Source organism: Zea mays, chromosome 9 (genome assembly GCF_902167145.1).
Source record: "Zea mays cultivar B73 chromosome 9, Zm-B73-REFERENCE-NAM-5.0, whole genome shotgun sequence".
Taxonomy (NCBI): Eukaryota; Viridiplantae; Streptophyta; class Magnoliopsida; order Poales; family Poaceae; genus Zea; species Zea mays.
Window position 1 is genome coordinate 17,220,886 of NC_050104.1, and position 19,968 is coordinate 17,240,853.

The 19,968-nt window shown below is 46.1% G+C and overlaps 2 protein-coding genes and 1 pseudogene across 5 annotated transcripts; 1 reads left to right on the forward strand and 2 right to left on the reverse strand.

Annotated features, from left to right (window-relative positions):
• Nucleotides 1-1,304: 1,304 nt before the first annotated feature.
• Nucleotides 1,305-10,014, reverse strand: LOC103638013 (adenylyltransferase and sulfurtransferase MOCS3-1). Of its 3 annotated transcripts, none has more exons than XR_002264779.2 (11): nucleotides 9,636-10,014; nucleotides 9,093-9,185; nucleotides 8,355-8,410; nucleotides 8,000-8,064; nucleotides 7,827-7,901; nucleotides 7,659-7,737; nucleotides 7,445-7,483; nucleotides 7,256-7,364; nucleotides 6,738-6,797; nucleotides 1,872-1,991; nucleotides 1,305-1,786 (listed from the first exon to the last, which is right to left on the reverse strand). XR_002264779.2 is itself a non-coding variant. In XM_008661021.3 (11 exons), the coding sequence occupies exons 1-11, from the start codon at nucleotides 9,916-9,918 to the stop codon at nucleotides 1,418-1,420; spliced, it is 1,407 nt and encodes a 468-aa protein (XP_008659243.1). In that variant the 5' UTR covers nucleotides 9,919-10,014; the 3' UTR covers nucleotides 1,305-1,417. The 3 variants fall into 3 exon arrangements, 2 of the variants coding, with proteins under 2 accessions (XP_008659243.1, NP_001288555.1); XM_008661021.3 differs by having other exon boundaries at nucleotides 6,679-6,797; NM_001301626.1 differs by lacking the exon at nucleotides 7,827-7,901 and having other exon boundaries at nucleotides 1,315-1,786; nucleotides 6,679-6,797; nucleotides 7,659-7,695; nucleotides 9,636-9,984.
• Nucleotides 10,015-10,160: 146 nt separating this feature from the next.
• On the forward strand, nucleotides 10,161-15,167 carry LOC100285059 (uncharacterized). 2 transcript variants are annotated; one of them, XM_035962286.1, is made up of 5 exons: nucleotides 10,161-10,424; nucleotides 11,294-11,563; nucleotides 12,006-12,229; nucleotides 14,025-14,680; nucleotides 14,837-15,167. In XM_035962286.1, exons 1-5 carry the CDS (start codon nucleotides 10,320-10,322, stop codon nucleotides 14,905-14,907), a joined length of 1,326 nt encoding a protein of 441 aa, XP_035818179.1. In that variant the 5' UTR covers nucleotides 10,161-10,319; the 3' UTR covers nucleotides 14,908-15,167. The 2 variants fall into 2 exon arrangements, with proteins under 2 accessions (XP_035818179.1, NP_001359093.1); NM_001372164.1 differs by having other exon boundaries at nucleotides 10,203-10,424; nucleotides 14,025-15,098.
• Nucleotides 15,168-15,184: 17 nt separating this feature from the next.
• Nucleotides 15,185-18,044, reverse strand: LOC103639752 (wall-associated receptor kinase 5-like; annotated as a pseudogene).
• Between the last annotated feature and the right edge of the window lie 1,924 nt (nucleotides 18,045-19,968).

Genomic DNA, 19,968 nt, shown 5'->3' on the forward strand with positions numbered 1-19,968 from the left:
CCAGTTGTGTATATATATATATATATATATATATATATATATATATATATATATATATATATATATATATATATATATATATATATATATATATATATATATATATACACGGCGGCACTAAAATGCACCTGGGTGCATTCTCTATATTGAATGCACCCACCTGCAATAACACCTCGAGCACGCCTCGGCCTCCTGTATGCGCGCCTTCCTGCCCCCCGCCGCCGCGCGCCTCCCTGTCCCCGCGCCACCCTCTCCCCCACCGCCGCCGAGTGCCACCCTCTCCCCCACCGCCGCCGAGCGCCACCCTCTTCCCCACCGCCGCCGAGCGCCTCCCTGTCCCCGCGCCGCCGCGCGCCTCTCTGTCAGCGCGCCTCCATGTCCCTCGCATTAGGTGTGATTGCAACTGCTGTATAATTCTACCCAAATATCTGTTAAAAATGTAAACACAATGATTGCGACTGCTGGTGTGTTGTAATTGCAACTGCTGGTGTGGTGTGGATGCAACTGCTGAGTTGCTCTGATGTCATTGCAAGTACTGAATAACTCTGGAAATTTTGTTAAAAAAATATGATTGCAACTGCTGGTCTGGTGTAATTGCAACTGCTGGTCTGGTGTGATTGCAACTTCTATATAACTATGTCCAAAAATTTGTTAAACAAACAATGATTGCAACTGCTGTCTGGTGTAATTGCAACTGTTGGTCTGGTGTGATTGCAACTTCTTTATAACTATGTTCAAAAATTTGTTAAACAAACAATGATTACAACTGTTGTCTGGTGTAATTGCAACTGCTGGTCTGGTGTGATTGCAACTTCTATATAACTATGTCCAAAAATCTGTTAAACAAACAATGATTGCAACTGTTGTCTGGTGTGATTGCAACTGCTTTCTAGTGTAATTGCAACTGTTGGTCTGGTGTGATTCCAACTTCTATATAACTATATCCAAAAATCTGTTAAACAAAACAATGATTGCAACTACTGTCTGGTGTAATTGTAACTGCTGGTCTGATGTGATTGCAACTTATGTGAAGAGGTTGAGTCGTTCGTGGAGAAAGAGAGGCGTGGGCGGGAAAGTGAAAAGGTTCTGTCGGGAGCGGGCGGGAGCGACGAAGACGTGCGGGAGGGACGAAGACGGACGAAGACGACCTAGGTGGGACGGTTGGCTCAGACCTGGCGCGTAGGTTCAGCCTGGGTGCATTCTCTATATTAAATGCACCCAGGTGTAATATATAAAAACAGTATATATATATATATATATATATATATATATATATATATATATATATTTGCAAGTACACGGTATGGCAAAATTAGTACCCAAATCATAGTACCAGAGTTCTCGTTCTTGCAACACCACCAGAATCTCTGGCGGCATTCAAACTGTTACAAGGTGTAGTGCATCTATTTCCATCTCGCTAGTACACAGGGAAATCAGGATCGACGTCTCGTCCCCATGCCTGCAGCCCACCGATGATATCCTTCGCGGAGGCGAATCCCTTCTCGCGGAGAAGCTGGACGGCTCTCTGAGAGTCATTACCTCTCCTACACAGGACAACCAAGGCTGACCCCTCTCCTGCTTCCTTCAGCGAGGCTTCGAGCGCGGGCAGCTTCTCTTCCAGCATGGAGAGCGGGATGTTGTGGGACGGAGAGATCGAAGCTATCTGGAAGTGATGCGCAGGCCGTACGTCCAACAGTAGATGAGGTTCACCATCGTCGGCCAGTTTCTTGTACTCTCTGCAAGTGATCCGCGCGCTCTCTGGGAGTACGTTCACGCTTGGTGCTGCCTGCAGTAGATGTAACAGTAGATAAGGCCACTGGTTTCAATATCATTCTTTAATGTGATCTGCATTGCGTCATCCATTCACATACCTTATCAGACATTGGTGACTGTGTGAAGCTCTCATAGTCAAACTTCTGAAAGTCTTCTTCTGTGAAAACGGAGTTTTCGCCACAATGGGTGCAATCTGGAGAGCTTCCACGAAGTTTAACCTGCAAGTTGTACGTAGACATGGTAATGAGATGTATCAAGACAGTCCTATAGTTATGCGTCCAAGAAATGCAAGCAACTTCGAAGGATCAGAAGATGTTAATAGTTTTGCAGGTACATTGATGGCCACAATCCACTTGATGGCAGACCACCTGCAAATAGGATGAATCCTCGAACATGGTTTCAAATGCCATTGGCCACTGCAGATCACAGTAAGTTCTTGGTGAAGAAACCAAACAAGATCATGCGAAAGCTTTGGTGGCTGCTTCACAATTAGATTATTTTTGAAGTTAGAAGGTTTGTAACACTAACTACTGATGCAGGGAATAGGTTAGTTAGCAGCTCTTTGCGAAGGTCTGGATGGCTGTCATAGGAAGAGGAAGAATTTCGTTGGAAAACGGGTAGATGGGGATCAATTGTTCACTAGACATGAGGAGAGGGTGTTATTTGACTTCTATAATGTGCTACTTGGGACCATCATGATCATCATCAACAAAGCCTTTTATCCCAAGCAAAGTAGGGTAGACTATAGTTAGAAACCCAATAGAATCCACAAGCAAAGATTCAGACACATGGATAGTTGTTTTCCATGCACTTGGGACCAGCATAAAGTGCAAACTTACTATTAATCTTGATGAGCTAGATATTGATCTCGCCAGAAAGTGGTCCAACTCCATAGCCAAGACAGCCTTCGCCAGACCGTGGTCCATCTCCAACCACTTTATCGCCAGCATGGGTTGTCGCGGCTGTGATATCCTGGCCTCTAGGATGGTGCATCTTTTCCGACCAACTTAATAAAATTAATAGAGTATCCATACCAACGAGGTGCATCTTCTTTTTCGGAAGCCTACCTCGTAAGAACCTACAAGTTAAGCGTGCTTGGCTTGTAACAATGGGATGGGTGACAGACCGGGAAGTTTTTTCGGGTGCGCATGAGTGAGGACAAAGTGTGCACAAAAGGCTCGTGTTGGTCTGTGGGGACAATATATGATCCTAGAGAGCTGCCAGGAGTAAGTACCGTCGGTCCGAGAGTGGACGGGGTGTTACAAGTGGTATCAGAGCCGACCCTCGCGGTTTCACGGACGTATGTGGGTTAGGGGTTCAGGTATATGGTGCATGTGGGCCCGGAATGGTCACATGGCACGACATATGACGACACTAGACATACAGACGTGGCCAAGAGGGAAGGTTCCTGGATTGGGGTTGACCGATGAGGATGTCGGTCTTCTAAGGGGGTGGATTGTGATATCCTGGCCCCTAGGATGGTGATATCCTGGCCCAAGGCTTAATAGAATTAATAGAGTATCCATATCAACGAGGTGCATCTTCTTTTTCGGAAGCCTATCTTGTAAGAACCTCCAAGTTAAGCATGCTTGACTTGGAGCAATTTGGGATGAGTGACCGACCAGGAAGTTTTCTTGGGTGCGCATGAGTGAGGATAAAATACGCACAAAAGGCTCGTGTTGGTCTGTGGGGACAATATATGATCCTAGAGAGCTGCCGGGAGTAAGTACCGCCGGTCTAGAAGTGGACGGGGTGTTACAGCGGCCCAACGTGTGGGGAGGGGGTTTCGCATACGTCGCCCACATGCCCCCTGCACCTTCAGGACTTGTCTTGGCCTTCGCCTTCGTTCCGACTTCAGCTCCCACTCGTCTCCCTGCTGGGGCCATTCTTGTCGTTCATGTGGTAAATCAGCACGACATGACGACACGTGCGAATTCCAGCTTCTGGCTCTTGGCACTCGGCTCCTCTATCGCCCATCCTATTGTTTTACCGCGTAGCTCTCGCTCACCCAACCAACGTCTAGCTATGCAAGAGTTCTCTACACTTCTTGGTAACCACTCTTGGGATCTAGTTCAGCGACCACCTCGCTCCAATGTGGTGAGTACCAAGTGGGTGTTTGAGCACAAGTTCATGGCCGATGGTTCACTTGAGTGCTAATAAAGCATGTTGGGTCCTTCGTAGTTTCACTCAACACCCCATCATTGATTATGGCGAGACTTTCAGTCATGTCATCAATCTCGCTACCATCTAGACAGTTCTCTTACTAGCAGTGTCTCACAGTTGGCCAGTCCATCAGCTTGATGTGAAGAACACTTTTCTTCATGGCACCCTTCTAGAGACAATCTACTACACCTAGCTATTTTTGGGTTTCGAGGATTACTCTTGTCAAGACTTTGTCTGTCGCCCGAACTGGCTCTATGACCTGAAACAAGCCACCGTGCTTGTGTTTCATCGTAAAAAAACTTGGCCGAAGAGGGAAAGACCGCCTGACCGGTATTATATTAAAAAGAGACCAAAACATGGTCCCGACCGAGAAAATCCCCGAACCCTGGCCCCCCATCACTAGCGGGCCATCACCGCCCACTCTACAACGACCCAGCCGAAGGATGGCACTCATGACGTACCTGGGAGCGGGCGGGGCACAACGTGGGCATTTTTTTAACCAAGCCAGAAATTCGCCCCCGAGGGGGATCAAACCTGGGACCTGGAGCCTGGAGGTGCTACTCGGAAGTCTTAACCATTACGCTAGAGGCCATGGTCAGTTTGGTCACGATAAATCTTACCTCCTACTCTATGTGGATGACATCGTGTCGCCTCTCCTTCATCGCATCATTAGAGCTCTTCAATGTTTGATATGAAGGATCTGGACAACCTTCATTATTTCTAGGCATGCATGTTCAACACACTGCTTCTTCCGTTCGGCTTCTGTCTCAGCGACAATATATGCTGGATATTCTAGATCGTGCTCGAATGGTTGGCTGTAAGCCGTGCTCCACTCATGTTGATCATTATCTGATGTTGTATGCTGATGGTGCTCCTATCTTCGGTCCTACAATTTTTTCCATCCTCGCTGGTGCTCTACAATACCTCACTTTCACTCGACCGGATATTGCATACGCTACTCAACAGGCGTGTCTCCATATGCATGACCAGCGAGAGCCTCATCTTGTTGCAATCAAGTGTATCCTGCGTTATATTCGTGGCACTTTGGACTTGGGTCTTCACATACATTCTTCTATTCAGTCTAACCTTGTGGTCTACTCAGACACTGATTGGGCTGGTAGTCCTGATACCTGTAAGTTTAATTTGGGCTATATGTGTTCCTCGATGATAATTCATTTCTTAGTCTTTCAAACGTTAGAACACTATCTCTCGTTCTAGTTCAGTCGTCGAGGCTTCCTAGTTACGCCAGCTCTTGACTGAGCTGCAAACTTCATTGCGCTCTGCCACTTTGGTCTATTGAGATAAGATTAGCATATTTTATATGTCTTCCAATCATGTTCATCACCAGCACACTAAACACATTGAGATTGATCTCCACTTCATTCGAGTACGGGTGGCCTTAAGGTCTGTTCGCATACTTCATCTTCCAACGTCTCAGTTCACAAACATATTTACCGAAGGGCTGCCAGTTTCTGTGTTCATGGAGTTTCGGTCCTATCTCAAGGTTCTCCTCAATGATGTCGTGACTGCAGGAGGGTGCTAGACTGCTATATATGTCTAGCAGATATGTCTCCATATTCATGATCCACAAGAGCCTCACTTGACTATTGTCAAGCGGATCCCTCGATACCTTAAAAATACTCTCGACTATGGGCTTCTATTCTAACGCTCCTCTACACGCGAGTTGATCATCTACACGGATGCTGACTGGGCGGGTGCCTGGACATATGTCGGTCTACTTCAGGCTATGTTGTGTTCCTTGAGGACAACTTCATCTCATGGTCCCCTAAGCGCTAACCCATGGTCTTCTACTCCAGCGCGAGGATGAGTCGCCGTGGCCAATGGCATGGCTGAGGCGTGCTAGCTTCGATAGATCCTCCAAGAGCTCCACACCCCCTCATCATGAGCAATCTTCTACTACAACAATGTAAGCATCGTCTACCTCACCATCAACCGGGTACATCACTAGCGCGCGAAACATGTTGGGATTGATCTCCACTTTGCCCAAGCATGTAGCCATCAAGGACGTTTGTGTCCTCCACATCCCGAAGATCTCGTAGTTCGCTGACATCTTCACCAAGGGACCTCCATCCTTGGTGCTCTCGGAGTTTCGGTGCAGTCTCTACATTTGATGTAGCTAGAGTTTCGACTGCGGCGGGTGTTAGTCTGCTATCACTAAGTGTGTGGTTGTGTATGTACCTAGAGCGTAACCCATGTGGCCTATTAGGGTTAGGGTAGAGCTATAAGAAGATGCCTATATATGTGTAACCCTGACACTCAATCAATGCAATTTTAGGTCTCCTCCAATAGTCAAGGTTTGTTCCCATAAGAAAAAGAGTCAAAATTAATCTTTTTTTTCTTCATGAACATGCATGAGAGTTGCATATCATTATATTAAAAAGAAAAATGTCTATAACCATACGCCAAATAGACAGACACATTTTTCTCACTATGCTGAGAATGATCCTATAAAGGACTACCTTCTTGGTAGAACCTTTCTTGGTAGAACTAATTTGATAATTTCAATTCTTCTATAATAAAACAAGATTGGCAACATTATCCTATGCCACTATTGCAATTCATATATTAGACTCGAATCTGTGATAAATATACTAGAAAGAACGTGGAAGTTAAAACTAGATAGGAGGATGCAACATTGCGATCCCCGATGGTGCTGGCATTAGGATAAATTGTGATCATGCATTCAAAGATACAATAAATTTACAGAGTGAAGTCACATACAACTCTAATACGAGCAGAGAGTGCATCAAATAGTAGCATTCTTCCGCATAGGGGCTCACCAACACCAGTTGCAACCTTTATAGCCTCCAGAGCTTGTAAGCAACCAATCACTCCCGGAACTAGTAAACGAAACAATAGTTAGTACACCAGTGCGAACTATGTCTAATAAAGTAATCAACAGGGCATCAGTCATATATAGCAGCAAACTATACAAATTAATTATACAATAGCTAACTTAACTGAGGCGCCTACACGATAAAAGCACAGTAAATACCACAGTATTAAAGAACATCCTAAAGAAAAAGCCATTTTAGTAATTGCATCATTGAGTGAACCAACAAAAACCTGTAGCCACTGAATAATTAAGGATTAATATGGACATGAAAAAAGATTAAAAATACACAACATCAGAGCCACTAACTCATGACTTAAACTATCCTATTTGGTTGACTTAAACTATCCCATTTGGGTTGAAGTACACATCATATAAACAAAGATTGACGAATTTTAAACAGGTTGACAAAAATATAAGTTTTTGTCCACCGTACTAATGACGAGCTTCTACAGTGTCACCTACCAACCCCAAGGACACCACTGTCTGAGCATCTCTGGCAGGCTGCCACAGGTGGTGGAGTTGGAAAGAGGCACCGATAGCATGGGCTTCCATTATGATGATAAACAGTCAACTGTTAGAGAAGACAATGAATGAATGTAAGAATATGGTGAAGCAAAAGGGTGCAATATCTTTGGCAAGAAAGATGCCTACCTGCCCTTCTAAGCCTAATGCCGCACCAGATACAAGTGGCTGCAAGAAGTAGGGCAAATGTAAGTGATTCATCAATGCATGATCACATGAATCAATAAAAAGTTATTACACTATCGTATTGGTAAATTTACTTGGCAACAGGTTAACATTGCAGAGCAAGAATTCCATATCAAATATAGCATGCATCGTTTACAACAACAAAAAATGAAGTTACCTTGTTCAGCAAAACACAGCAATCGCTGATCATATACCTAGTAGGAAGGTTGTCAGTTGCATCAACAACTATATCATATCTGAGGGTATTTTAGTTAATGCTGAAAACAAGAGTGTTGGCTTTGAGGAAACAATATTGTGTCTGTCATAGCATATATTGTAAGGATACTTCCGTGCAACCTCCAAAGCATTGCATGGCTTCAGAGTATGGTGATACTCTACTACTTTGATAGAGGAATTAATCCTGACTTGAGACAACATATGTGATATAGTGGGATAGTGAATCAAATATATTTGGTTGGCAATCAATCAGAGAAAACTGCCAAAAGGATAGTTTCTTACTCCCGGCAAGCATCAGCTGCTGACTTCACTTTAGATTGTCCAACATATGCTTCTTTATGAATTATCTGAGACAATTTGAGAACAAAAAACAAGGTTAGCATTGATATGTATGACCACCACAGATTAAAATAACCAATTTTGATCATCGGCTATGTTCAAAATTCCTTTATCAAGCGGAACTCTCTCACTTCATGACAAATTTGCTAGCTTATGGGTGCATATTTATGTTCCCCTTCTAATTGAGTTACCAAGAACAAGAATATATCACGCTGATGATTCGGTGTTTAGATACAATCCAAAGAAAATATTGAGAACACTAGATAATAGGGACAGAAGACATGCCAAGCTATTTCACCTGTCGATGAAGATTATTCAATTCAACATCATCACCATCCACAATGCCCAAGCGACCTAATAAGATAACAAGCTGTAAGCAACGGTACATTAGTAAATACAACAAATTAGTGAACTAGAGCCCACCAACAAATTCACTTTACACATATGACATATATTTTTTTTGGCAAGGACCACATCTAGAAATCTGTATTATCATTAAAGGAATATAATTTCTTCCTTGAGAAACTATCATTCAACACAACTTCACAGCAGAGTATGAGGCAGCTGTTGAGAAGGAAAACATGTATCTTCCTAGCTATAACTGTGTCTTTTGCACCAATCAGATTGAAGAATCTTTGCAGCACTTGCTCATTCTCTGTCCATTTGCTTCTGCCTGTTGGAACCTAGTTAATATGCAGACAAGTTCAAACATGAACCCTTTTGAATGTCTTCATCAGTTCAAGCAACCAACTCAACACGCCCTTCTTTATGAAAATTATCATCATTATGTACTGGAGCATTTGGAAGGCAAGAGATGATCTAATTTTCCAAGGAATCCAACCATCTGTTTTCGCTTCCAAGAAAATGACTATTTTCTCTGTTCACCATGAGGGTGAAGCAGAGCCACTTCCCTCTAATTGGTACATGGCTGGAAAACTTAATTTAATTCGGTTAATTTTCTTCGTTTCAACTCTTTACTTTTTATTTAATACTCATAATTCACAAAAAAAAAATCAACAGCGGAGAAGAAAATTACCGACACCACAAGCTGCTAGATACAATGCCAGGGGAGAGCCCAAACCTCCAGCCCCAACAACTAAAATCGACGACTGTGACAGCTTCCGCTGGCCTGCCAGAAAGATGACAAAGGTCAGAGGATCAGCCGAAACGAGCGTGCTAACTGCACCGTTTTCCCCAGCAATATGCTGCGATTGTGATGACACATCTGAAGCAGAAGAGACAAGCAACTATATGACAGTGCTTCCTCCGTTCCAAATTATAATACATTCCACTAAAAAACTTTGTTGAAGAGTCAAATGACCTTAACTTTGACCAAAATTAATGATAGGTTTGGCCAAAATTATATAAATAATCATAAAGATTTATGTCATAAAATAGGGGTAGTATGAAAATATAATTAATAAAAATCAAATATATTTATTTAGTTTCCTAATTATTATTATTTTATTATATAAATTTAGTTAGCTCTAAAAATGTTAGAACAAGAGGGACGGAGTGAGGAGTAAACAATGAGACTTTGGAGGCAGCAAGCCGTGACGAGTGAAACTAAACAACTGACCTTCGACCCCGAAGTCCGGGAGAAGGAGGTGGCGGCTGTACCGGTAGATCATATCCGCCGGGAGGCTACCGTCCGGAGCAAACTCGTTACCCACGCGGCTCTGGCACGCTCCACTCCCGCCGCACGCATCGTCCCCTACTCCTTTCCCCGCCGCCGCACCGTTGAATCCCGCAGGCCCTGCCTCGAGCTGCGATTCCAGCAGCCGTATCCGGCCGTCGAGCTCCTCCCGCTCTGCCCGAAGCTTCTTCAGCTCCCGCTCTATGGCCTCCCTCCTGCCGCCCATCCCTCCGCGGCTCCGCACCTGAACGCTTTGCTCACTTCTGCCGTGTCGCCTCAACCGCCGAAATGGTCTCGCCACAGCCGCCAAAATTAACTAACCACGTCTTTTCCACGCGGGCTCGGCCCACGTAAACAAATACGTAAACCTAGGCCCACGTAAACGCTTACGTAAAGCCTGGAGCACAGTCTGACCCACGCAGTAGTAGATGTGCTTTAAAGTGCGGCCCAATAAGAGACCACTTTGAGCTAGAGGCGAGGGCGAGGTATTCGGTCAACGATCGGTCGGGACTCCGGACTCGGGAGTCGGCACTCGGGTCTCGACGTCTCGTCTCGTCTCGTCTCGCCTGCCCGCAGCCCCTTGGCTTCGTTCCATCCGGCTTCTCGGCGGCGGCGGAGAGGAGGGGGATGGCGCACCGGCTGCTGCGGGACGCGCAGGCGGACGGGTGGGAGCGGTCGGACTTCCCCATCATCTGCGAGTCATGCCTCGGCGACAACCCCTACGTCCGGATGGTAACACATCAAACCCTAGCCCTACCTGAATGATTTGTGTGCTTCTCTTTGGCGTCGTTATCCGATTTGTGGCCGGTGGTCCGCTTGATTTGGTTTCGTCTGTGATTTCTTATGCTCGACGGGAACTAGGTCTAGGTTTCGCTGCGTCGAATTCTGTGCACGTTTTTTTTTTTTGGCATATTGCCTTCTTTGTGAAATTGTCTCTTATAGATGTGTTATTAAACTTGGGATTGGATCTTTGAGGAAGTCTGATGCAGTGATGCTTGCTTCGGGATTGTGCTCTGCAAAATGCTAAATTACTGGTAGTGGTTTGGAAACCGTTTGGTTCGCTTGCTTCTCCTCATCATACCTTGCTTAGCCAGGAAATGGAAAGAGGTAGCTGTTTGATTTGGGAGGCTTGTTTTTCTTGGGGCTTGTGCTGCCAAGAAAATATCATGCTACCATTGGAGAGCTGATTCGGCTGTTTCCAACCACGAGGTAGGGCAGACCCTTGCTAGCTAGGAAAGGCAATCTCTGCCTCAGAACTGAACAGCCCTGGTTTCCATTAATTTCACCCCAAGTAGCCACTGTTGATGATTCTGCAAGAGCAGTAGTGCAGTAAGGTGGTTTCGCCATGCGCATAGTGTGATTAGCAAGATGAGTGATAGATTTAAGCCAGTTATAACCAGGGTAAATTAGTTTCTAGAATGCTAACAAATTAAACTAGCTAACCAATTGGTTTTGCCATATGCAATACACATCATGTAGTACCAGATAGGTGTTGTGTAATACATGAATGGGAATAACTTTCCATTTAGTTGCTCCTTATTTTGCATTTGCTTCAGTATTTCATGTAAATATGATTCACTGACTCTTGTTTTTCTTTGCAGTTAAGAGCTGAATATGACAAAGAATGCAAAATTTGTGCACGTCCTTTTACTGTATTCCGGTGGCGTCCTGGGCGAGATGCAAGGTACAAGAAGACTGAGATCTGCCAGACATGTTGCAAGCTAAAGAATGTCTGCCAGGTCTGCCTGCTGGATCTTGAATATGGTCTGCCTGTTCAGGTCCGAGATACAGCACTCTCTATCAATTCCAATGATGCAATTCCAAGGAGTGATGTCAATCGCGAATATTTTGCAGAAGAGCATGATAGGAGGGTATGTTTCTCTTCCAATATTAAATCTTGATGCTGATGTTAATTTCTTTCCTATTACCCAAAATCTAAGACAAATTGTATTCTTCAGGTTGTTTGTTCATTTGAAATCTGAAATGAAGATATCACGTACTACCTCCATCTTTTTATATTTGACGCCAAACAATACAAAACTGAACTACAAAACATCAAATAATAAATATGGAGGCAGTATATTATAATACTGTTTTTATGATGTCACTGTAAACTGTATCATAGTGTTGGATACATTTGAAGTATGACAGCAACAAAAAGATGCCTTCTTTTTAGATATAATTTATCTTGATCTGCTATGGTTAAAATGAATTGCACTTATTCTCTGCTTATATGGACTTATTTTTGTTTGTTCCATTTGATTTGACCTAAGAATAGTTGTTCCTAATGAGAGTTTATGTTCATAAATGTAGGCCAGAGCTGGCATAGACTATGATTCATCCTATGGGAAGGCTCGCCCAAATGATACCATTCTGAAGCTTCAAAGGACAGCACCATATTACAAGAGGAACAGAGCTCATGTTTGCAGTTTCTTTGTGCGAGGTGAATGTACAAGAGGAGCTGAGTGCCCTTATCGTCATGAGATGCCTGAAACTGGGGAGTTATCTCAGCAGAACATTAAAGATCGCTACTATGGGTATGTTCCTGTGCTTATGCACTTATAATTTTTAGTTATGTGTTTTTTTGTGGTTCTCTGCATGTATTGTGTAGGCTTCGTTTGAGCAATCACTATTTTTTATTAGCATGTGCAATTTAAAACCAAACCGGTTTCCGTAATTTCATCATATGAAATAATGAATCAGATAGCTTTCTGTTTTTGATTCTGCTTATCAACATAGTGGTGTTTAGGATTTTATACTTTCCATTCAACTCTTTTGCTTCCCATCAGTACAACACAATGTTGCTGTTCCTGTGTTCATGTAGTCCATCTAGTTGTTTCTGGAGCATATAGCAAAAACCTATTGAGCAGTGATTTTCCTTTATGGGTTGGATTTTAGACAACGTATTTGAAAATCCATATTATCTTCTATTTTGTTTCTTGTCATTGTTTTTTTTGGACTGGTTTGGGACTAAAAAGGCTATGCCGTTGGTGAAAAAAATTTAGGTGGTAAGACCGAAATTAAGTATCGAGTTACTGGCAATTGGTATTAGCATCTGTACAGTTGACCCACACCTGGGTAGAAATTATATTGCTTTCATGTATGGATGCTTTTTAGATAAAAAAGGCTTAACTGTACAGAGAAAAGATGCCTCCAGATGCTGTTTGGTCATGAAACTATCCTAACCTGGTTGAAATGTTGAACTCATTGCTGTATCTTGGAAACCTTTACCCAGCCAAAATTGCGCTCTAGATATGCCAAACATTGAAGCATGGTTACTAAAGCGGTAAAACGTTAAAACGTTATGAACCACTTTTTTAACATTTAAACGTTGAAACGAACGTTGAAACGGACGTTGAAACGTCTTTTCAAACTTGGCATAGAACTTCCAATATATAATAAGTTCATACATAAGTTGAGTACTTGAGTTCACAAACCAAATAGCATAAAAGGAAACAGATCAAGTTCAACAACATAATTTCAACCACACAAGTTACAACTTGTATCAATGATCATTGAATGTGAGAAAAATCAAAATAGAGCCTAAATAGAGCAGCTCACTGTCTGAATTTGAACTTGGGTGCTTCACTGTCACTGAAAACCTGAACCTGGGCTGGGGCGCTGGGCGCTGGCTGCTGGAAACCTAAACCTGGGATGGACGCTGGCTGCTGGAGGATGGTGGAGGGAGGGGGGCAGAGGAGAGGAGTGGTGGGGCACTGGCTGTTAGAGGATGGTGGAGGGAGTTGTGGGTGGCGACGCTGGAGGAGAGGGAGTCAGGGTGGCGGTGCTGGTCCGCGGGAAGCCGACCGACGGCGATGCTGGTCCGCTGGAGGGGGTCGGGCGGCGACGCTGGTGTAGATGAGGGCGGCGGCCAGCTGCGCATCCACGCGCTGGAGAGGAGGGCGGCTGGCGCTTGCACGTAGGAGCTGGATGCTGGCGTTGACCGCCTGGATGACATAGGGTTTTCCATTTTTTTGGCCCAGGAAAGGCCCATGAACGAGTAGAACGTCCTAAGCACATGTAAAACGCCTTAAAACGCGCCGAGGACGCTTAAGCGACGTTTAAACACGTTTAACGGACGTTCTACACCATTTTGTCAAAACACCCAGACGTTTCAACCCTAAATCACGTTTTGTCGTTTAAACGACGCTTAAACGACGTTTAAGCGACATTTCAATAACAATGCATTGAAGCTTTTTAGGTCAAGTTAGTGAGTTGAACTAAATTATTCATTATTAAAACCTTTAGGTGAATGTATTTATTCATTTCACTAAATTTTCCATGCTATTCTTTTCTCTGCCTTGGTTTCTGACTATCTCTTTCTCCGTGCAGAGTTAATGATCCAGTTGCACTGAAACTTTTGAGCAAGGCAGGTGAGATGCCATCCCTGACACCACCAGATGATGAGACTATAAGGACCCTCTACATTGGCGGACTCGATAGCAGAATAACCGAGCAGGATTTGAGGGATCAGTTTTATGCCCATGGTGAGATCGAGTCCATAAGGATGGTACTTCAACGTGCAATCGCATTTGTGACGTATACTACAAGAGAAGGCGCAGAGAAGGCTGCAGAAGAGCTTGCTAATAAGCTAGTCATCAAGGGCGTGCGCCTGAAGCTGATGTGGGGCAAGCCTCAGGCCCCAAAGCCTGAGGAGGATGAGTCTGGGAGGCTGGGGCAGGTTTCCCACGGAGGGCTGCTCCCTAGGGCTGTCATATCTCAGCAGCAGAGCGGTGACCAGCCTCAGCCCCCCGGGATGGAGGGCCAACAGCAACAGGCTGCACCAGCATCGTACTACTTCAACATTCCAGCACCACCAGCAACGGAGCGGACTGTGTATCCATCCATGGATCCACAGAGGATGGGTGCTATAGTAAAACCACATGACAGTGAAGGCAAACCAGGGCCGCAGCAAGCCGGGCAAGCTCAGGCATCAAGCAACCCAGCACAAGGGGGCGGCTATCCTGCACCACCGCCATACTACCATGGTCAGTATCCACCATACTATCCACCCCCACCACCATACGGTGGCTACATGCCTCCACCGCGCATGCCCTACCCACCGCAATATCCGCCTTACCAGCCGATGCTAGCTCAACCAGCACAGGTACAGGCTAGTTCATCTCGGCAACCACCGCATGCAGGTGGAGGGCAGCAGCAGCCGCCTGATGGCCCTCCAGCTCAGCAGCAGCCACAGCAGCCAATTCAGAACTGAAGTCCTGTCAAGATGTTGGGTATTGGTACTGCTCTAACTGCTCGGCAGGAGAATGCAACCCCCGTGGGTCACCAGCTTTCGTAATTTCTTAATTTGTGGTTAACAGTAAAAACTTTGTTGTATTGCTTATCAACGTTTGAAGAAAAACCGTGAGATATACCGGATGTATCCAGCTTCTGGATTTTGTGGTACCTGCTGAGTTTCATCATCTTTTTCAGGTCGACCTAACGACTAGTAAAAATACTGACGCAAGCTCATAATTGACGCCTGCAACGGCTAAATGTTAATTCTTTATGATATAGCCAATCCATCTGATGAGAGCACAACTTCAATGCTGATTGCTTTTGTTTTCTGTTCTATCTTTGGGATTCTCTCTCCTTTTTTTTTTAAAAAAAAGAGGTTCCTTACGAATGGTGTGATATGCTAGACGTACGATCAGCAAAGCCACTTGGCGTCTCTCTAACGACCAAACTCCAGCAGGCCGCGGCCAACGCTCCTCTCCATGGTCAAAAACGCAGTGCTCACCGTCTCCACGCCGGCCACCGACGGCTCTCTGGCAGCGAGCAACAAGCTCTCCATCTCCATCTCGTCGGGGTCCCGCTGCACCCACGGGTGCCGGCTCACTAATTTACTCAGCCTGCCGAGCCTCTCAGCGGCGTCCCTCATCGCCGGCCGGTTCTCTCCAGCCATCTCCAGGCACTGCCTCGCGAGGTCCGCGACTTCCTCCAGCACCCCAACGACGTTGTCCTCGCCCTTGACGCGGTCGTCTACCACGTCCATGAGCCTCCCCTCCTTGAGCGCGCACAGGAAGCTCACGGAGAGGCTCCTCTCGCTCTCGGGCCCGTCGAGGTTGAGCGCCGTCCTGCCGGTGACCAGCTCCAGGAGCACGACGCCGAAGCTGTACACGTCGCTCTTGTCCGTGAGCTGGCACGTCTGCATGTACTCGGGGTCCAGGTAGCCGCAGGTCCCCTGCACCAGAGTCACGAACTGGGCTTCGTCGGCCGGCGCCACCACCGAGGCCCCGAAGTCCGACACCTTCGCGGCGTACCGGTCGTCGAGGAGTATGTTGGAGGACTTGACGTCGCCGTGGAGGATCGGCGGCGACGCGCACGAGTGCAGGTAGTCCAACGCCAGCGCGGACTGGTGGGCGATCTTCAGCCGAGTGGAGAGCGGGGCGTCGCAGCGGCCACCGTGGATGAAATGGAACAGCGTGCCGTTGGGAACGAACTCGTAGACCAGCATGGGCACCTCCACCTCGAGGCAGCACCCCAGGAGCTTGACGATGTTCTTGTGGTTGACCTGGGACAGGATGAGCATCTCCCTGCCGAACTCCTTCCGGCCTGCGCCGCTCGTCCGTCGTCGTCGATACGCACCGCTTGATCGCCACCACAGTGCCGTCCTTGAGCGCGCCTCGGTACACGGTCCCATGGCCGCCACGCCCGAGAACGTTCTCGTCGCCGAATCGGCCCGTCGCCTCCATGAGCTCCGCCTCCGTGAAGATTGTGAACGCTTGCCCCGCGCCCGCGCTGCTGCCTATCTGCTCCAGAAGCAGCAGGCCCCCGTGCTGACGGAAGTATCTCTGCTTGATGTCGGCCAGCTTCTTCCTCTCGCGGATCAAATACGAGCAGGTGACGGCTATGGCCACTATGACCACACCGACGCTTATGCCTGAATATATATATTTTTTTTCTCTCCACATGTTAACTTTACTGGTACAGTTTAACAGTCTACACGAGAAGGTAAAACAAAAAGAGGCCACTGTATGTAATTGTGATTATTTACCAATAGATAGCATCGCCGTGGCAGACTGTGACAAGCCGCGACGCCTGCAGTAGAAACCACCTCGCGTGTTGATGCAAGGCCCAGCTGGGCATGGAGATGGAGTACGGCCACACTCATCGATGTCTGCAAAATGACCACACGGTAAGAACACGATCTCAGAAACCGGCAGTCCAAAAACACAGAATGACAGCTTCTCTGGGTGTACGTTTGACGGACCTTGGCATCCATCAACAAGGTAAGGATTGCCCCTGTAGCCTTGAGAGCAGTTGCAAAGGTACCCAAGACCAGTGGCCGAACCAACGCACACGCTGTCGCTGCTACGGCAGGCGTAGGAGGCCGCATCCTGCCTGGCGACGTCGCAGGTTGTGTTGCCCACGGCCCAGTTCAGGATAGTCGGGACATGGCCGTCGCGCTCGTCCCAGAAGGTCGTCGAGTTCAGGTACGCCGCGTGGAACTTGAACCTGCCAGCCTCCACCACCATGGCGTATCTGCAGCGCTGTCGTGTGTCGTCGTCATCGTCAATAGTGGCGCTTGTCGTACTGTTCTTGTCGTCCGACGTGTCGCCCTCCTTCACGGAGATGTCGTGGTAGGACAGCTTGCTGCTGAGCGCAACCTGGCAGCAGCCAACGCCGGTGCACCCGTCCTGCGCTGCCGGCGTGAGGGTTTCAGGAGCAGCGCTCTGCGTCAGACACCCGATCACGTACTGCATTGTATGGGCAGGAGAGAAGAATACACTTGAGTCACCGACACCATTATCATATTAAAAAATAAATAATCTGGGAGAGGAGTAGAGGACTTTACGATGGCAGATTGCCTTGAACCAGCCATGAGGCCGATCGCGTCGACTCCGATGACGGTGAACATGTTCTCCTTCTCCGCCAACGTGAACGGCGTGCCGGAGAGGTTCAGGAGGTACGTGGTCGAGCGGTTGTTGGGGCACATGGAGGCGACGGAGCTCATCACCCGGACCTGGCCATGGAGCAGCAGTATGTCGGCCAGTACCGGCAGGTCGCCGTCAGAGAAGTACGCGGTGCTGCTTCGGCGGCCGTCCTGAGACTGAGACTCGTTGCAGTGAAGCTCAAACCCCTTCTCCATCGCGCAGCCAGGGCCGATCCCGAACGGGTACTCGATGCTCACGTCGCCACACTTGCTCGGGCAGTCATGGCGGGGCGAGGACGAGGACGAGGACGGAGCAGCTCGGACGACCATAGGCTGCAGCGGAAGAGCAAGGCTGAGGAAGAAGAGCAGCATCTTGACTTTTGGCAGAGATTTGCTCGATCGGCGTACACGTTTCTGTGTTCCGTGCATGTGCGCACATCTATCTATGCCTCTATACTATATATATATACACACATTTGAGTTGAATCGGTAGATTTCTGGTGACGAATTCGCCATCCCTGAGCGACTTGGCCAAGCAACGTGATGTGATGAGCTCGTCGTCGTCTCTGAACGCGACTTGGCCAAACACGCGCTATGCTTCTGTTGCTGCTTCCTCCATTTCACATATGGCTGTTCGTAGCGGACTGAAAAACCCGTGCTGTATTGTTTTGAGTTGAGAAGATGTGAGTTCTGACGACATTGACGTCTCAGCTAATTAACTCTCCAGTGGGAAATGACAATTCGATCGATGGCATGGAGGAAATAAAACTATTGCAACTAGCAACACAAGTAGAGAAGCAGAGAGACGAGGCAATTCGATGCATGCATGGAGGAAATAAAACTGTGCATTTGACTGGATCTAATCTAACAAGAGAGGCCGGCATTTCTTTAGCACGACGAGGAGTCAAAATTACGCCCCCTGCTGAATGCACGGAAGGTCCTTGGGGATAGTTTCTTAATTGCAGCGCACATGACTGGAATCCCGCCTCTGTCCGATAGATTGTACGTGTAAAACAAGAACAGCACGCGTTTTGATCGAGAGCCAGCGCTTCAATCGCTATGTCGTGCCATATCAACCTATCAGGTTTGTATTATCTATCAATTCTAGACTTTATCTGCCACAACGCTCTAGTGCATAGTCTTTACCATCAGCATATAGTCACATCAGCATCATATCAACTTTTGACTTTTAGTTAACACAAAACACAATATTTTTTGAAATTAAAAACATCTGGTTACATTATTAAGCAAATAAAATTTACAGAGTTTATAAAAGTTACATAAGTTAAAAAAATAAAAAAGTGGTTTATAAATAAAATCTAATTGCTATGGTGCAGATTCTACATATGATCCATTAAATCATTTTGGAGTTGATCATATACTATACTAGCTAGCATAGCATAGATTATGGTCTCATCTTGAAGGATGACTGCAAAGCTCGTGGGTGCTTTGGAAGTGATGGTTGGTGCAACGATGGATGACCTAACTACCTCATAATCGTTCACATTGTATGTTTCTTCATGCTCATCCTCAATGATTATATTATACAAAATGATATACGCATGTATGATCACACCGAATAATTGGTGGCGAGAATATGGAACTGTGACTTGAGAACCCCAAATGATCTCTCTGCATCCTTTCGTGCATCCTCCTCCTGGCATGCAGCAAACATCCGCTGCTTTAAAGTCTAGGGTAAGTGAATGGTCTTCACAAACAGGTAGTTGTCAATTGTCATCAACTAGGTACCTTGGTTGTACTTATGTCTATTGATTCTGAAGTTCATATTTGACGCTTGTCTTTTGAGCATGTTAGTGAACAATGACAATTGATTGAGAATATGACGTCATTGTTTGACCCTGCTATAAAAAACATGTTAAATCCACAAGTCAAGGACACAACTGCCTGGATCATGATAGTTGAGGATCTAATATCGCCCCTAGTAAACTTCCCTTTTCATTCAATGTGACAGTTCATCCACCTTCAATGCACACAATCTATGCTCCCTATCATACCAAAAAATCTCCTATCCTCCTTAGCTAAAAGATGCCTAAGATCATCAATATATAGTAGGACGACGATTGTACTCCTCATCAAAACATGAAATGACACCTCTAAAAGTACATAGAGGGGTGAATATGTGAAACTGAAATTTGTCACTACATACAAAATTCAAACCCAGGTTAGACGTTAGAACAAGAAGCAATTCAATTGAAGTGAGGGAGGGTAGTTCTTTTTGCTAGTGTTGCTCTTATGATTGTGGAATTACTTTGGGAGCAACACAATTGATTTAGAATCAAGCACAAGCAAGAGAACTTAGAGAGAGGAAGAGGAAGAAACATATCACAAATCAAACTCAACACAAAGACACGAGCGATTTGTTTCCCAAGGTCCAGCTCC

What these genes read in the sequence shown, in the direction of transcription:
- LOC103638013 (XM_008661021.3), bottom strand. Translation starts at nt 9,918, where the DNA reads ATGGGCGGCAGGAGGGAGGCCATAGAGCGGGAGCTGAAGAAGCTTCGG. An exon ending in TGAATAATCTTCATCGACAG is followed by an intron (nt 8,065 to 8,354) that starts GTGAAATAGCTT and finishes AAATTGTCTCAG; the next exon opens with ATAATTCATAAAGAAGCATA. An exon ending in TCTCTGCTCGTATTAGAGTT is followed by an intron (nt 1,992 to 6,678) that starts GTATGTGACTTC and finishes TACAACTTGCAG; the next exon opens with GTTAAACTTCGTGGAAGCTC.
- LOC100285059 (NM_001372164.1), top strand. Translation starts at nt 10,320, where the DNA reads ATGGCGCACCGGCTGCTGCGGGACGCGCAGGCGGACGGGTGGGAGCGG. An exon ending in ACAACCCCTACGTCCGGATG is followed by an intron (nt 10,425 to 11,293) that starts GTAACACATCAA and finishes TTTTCTTTGCAG; the next exon opens with TTAAGAGCTGAATATGACAA. An exon ending in CAGAAGAGCATGATAGGAGG is followed by an intron (nt 11,564 to 12,005) that starts GTATGTTTCTCT and finishes TCATAAATGTAG; the next exon opens with GCCAGAGCTGGCATAGACTA.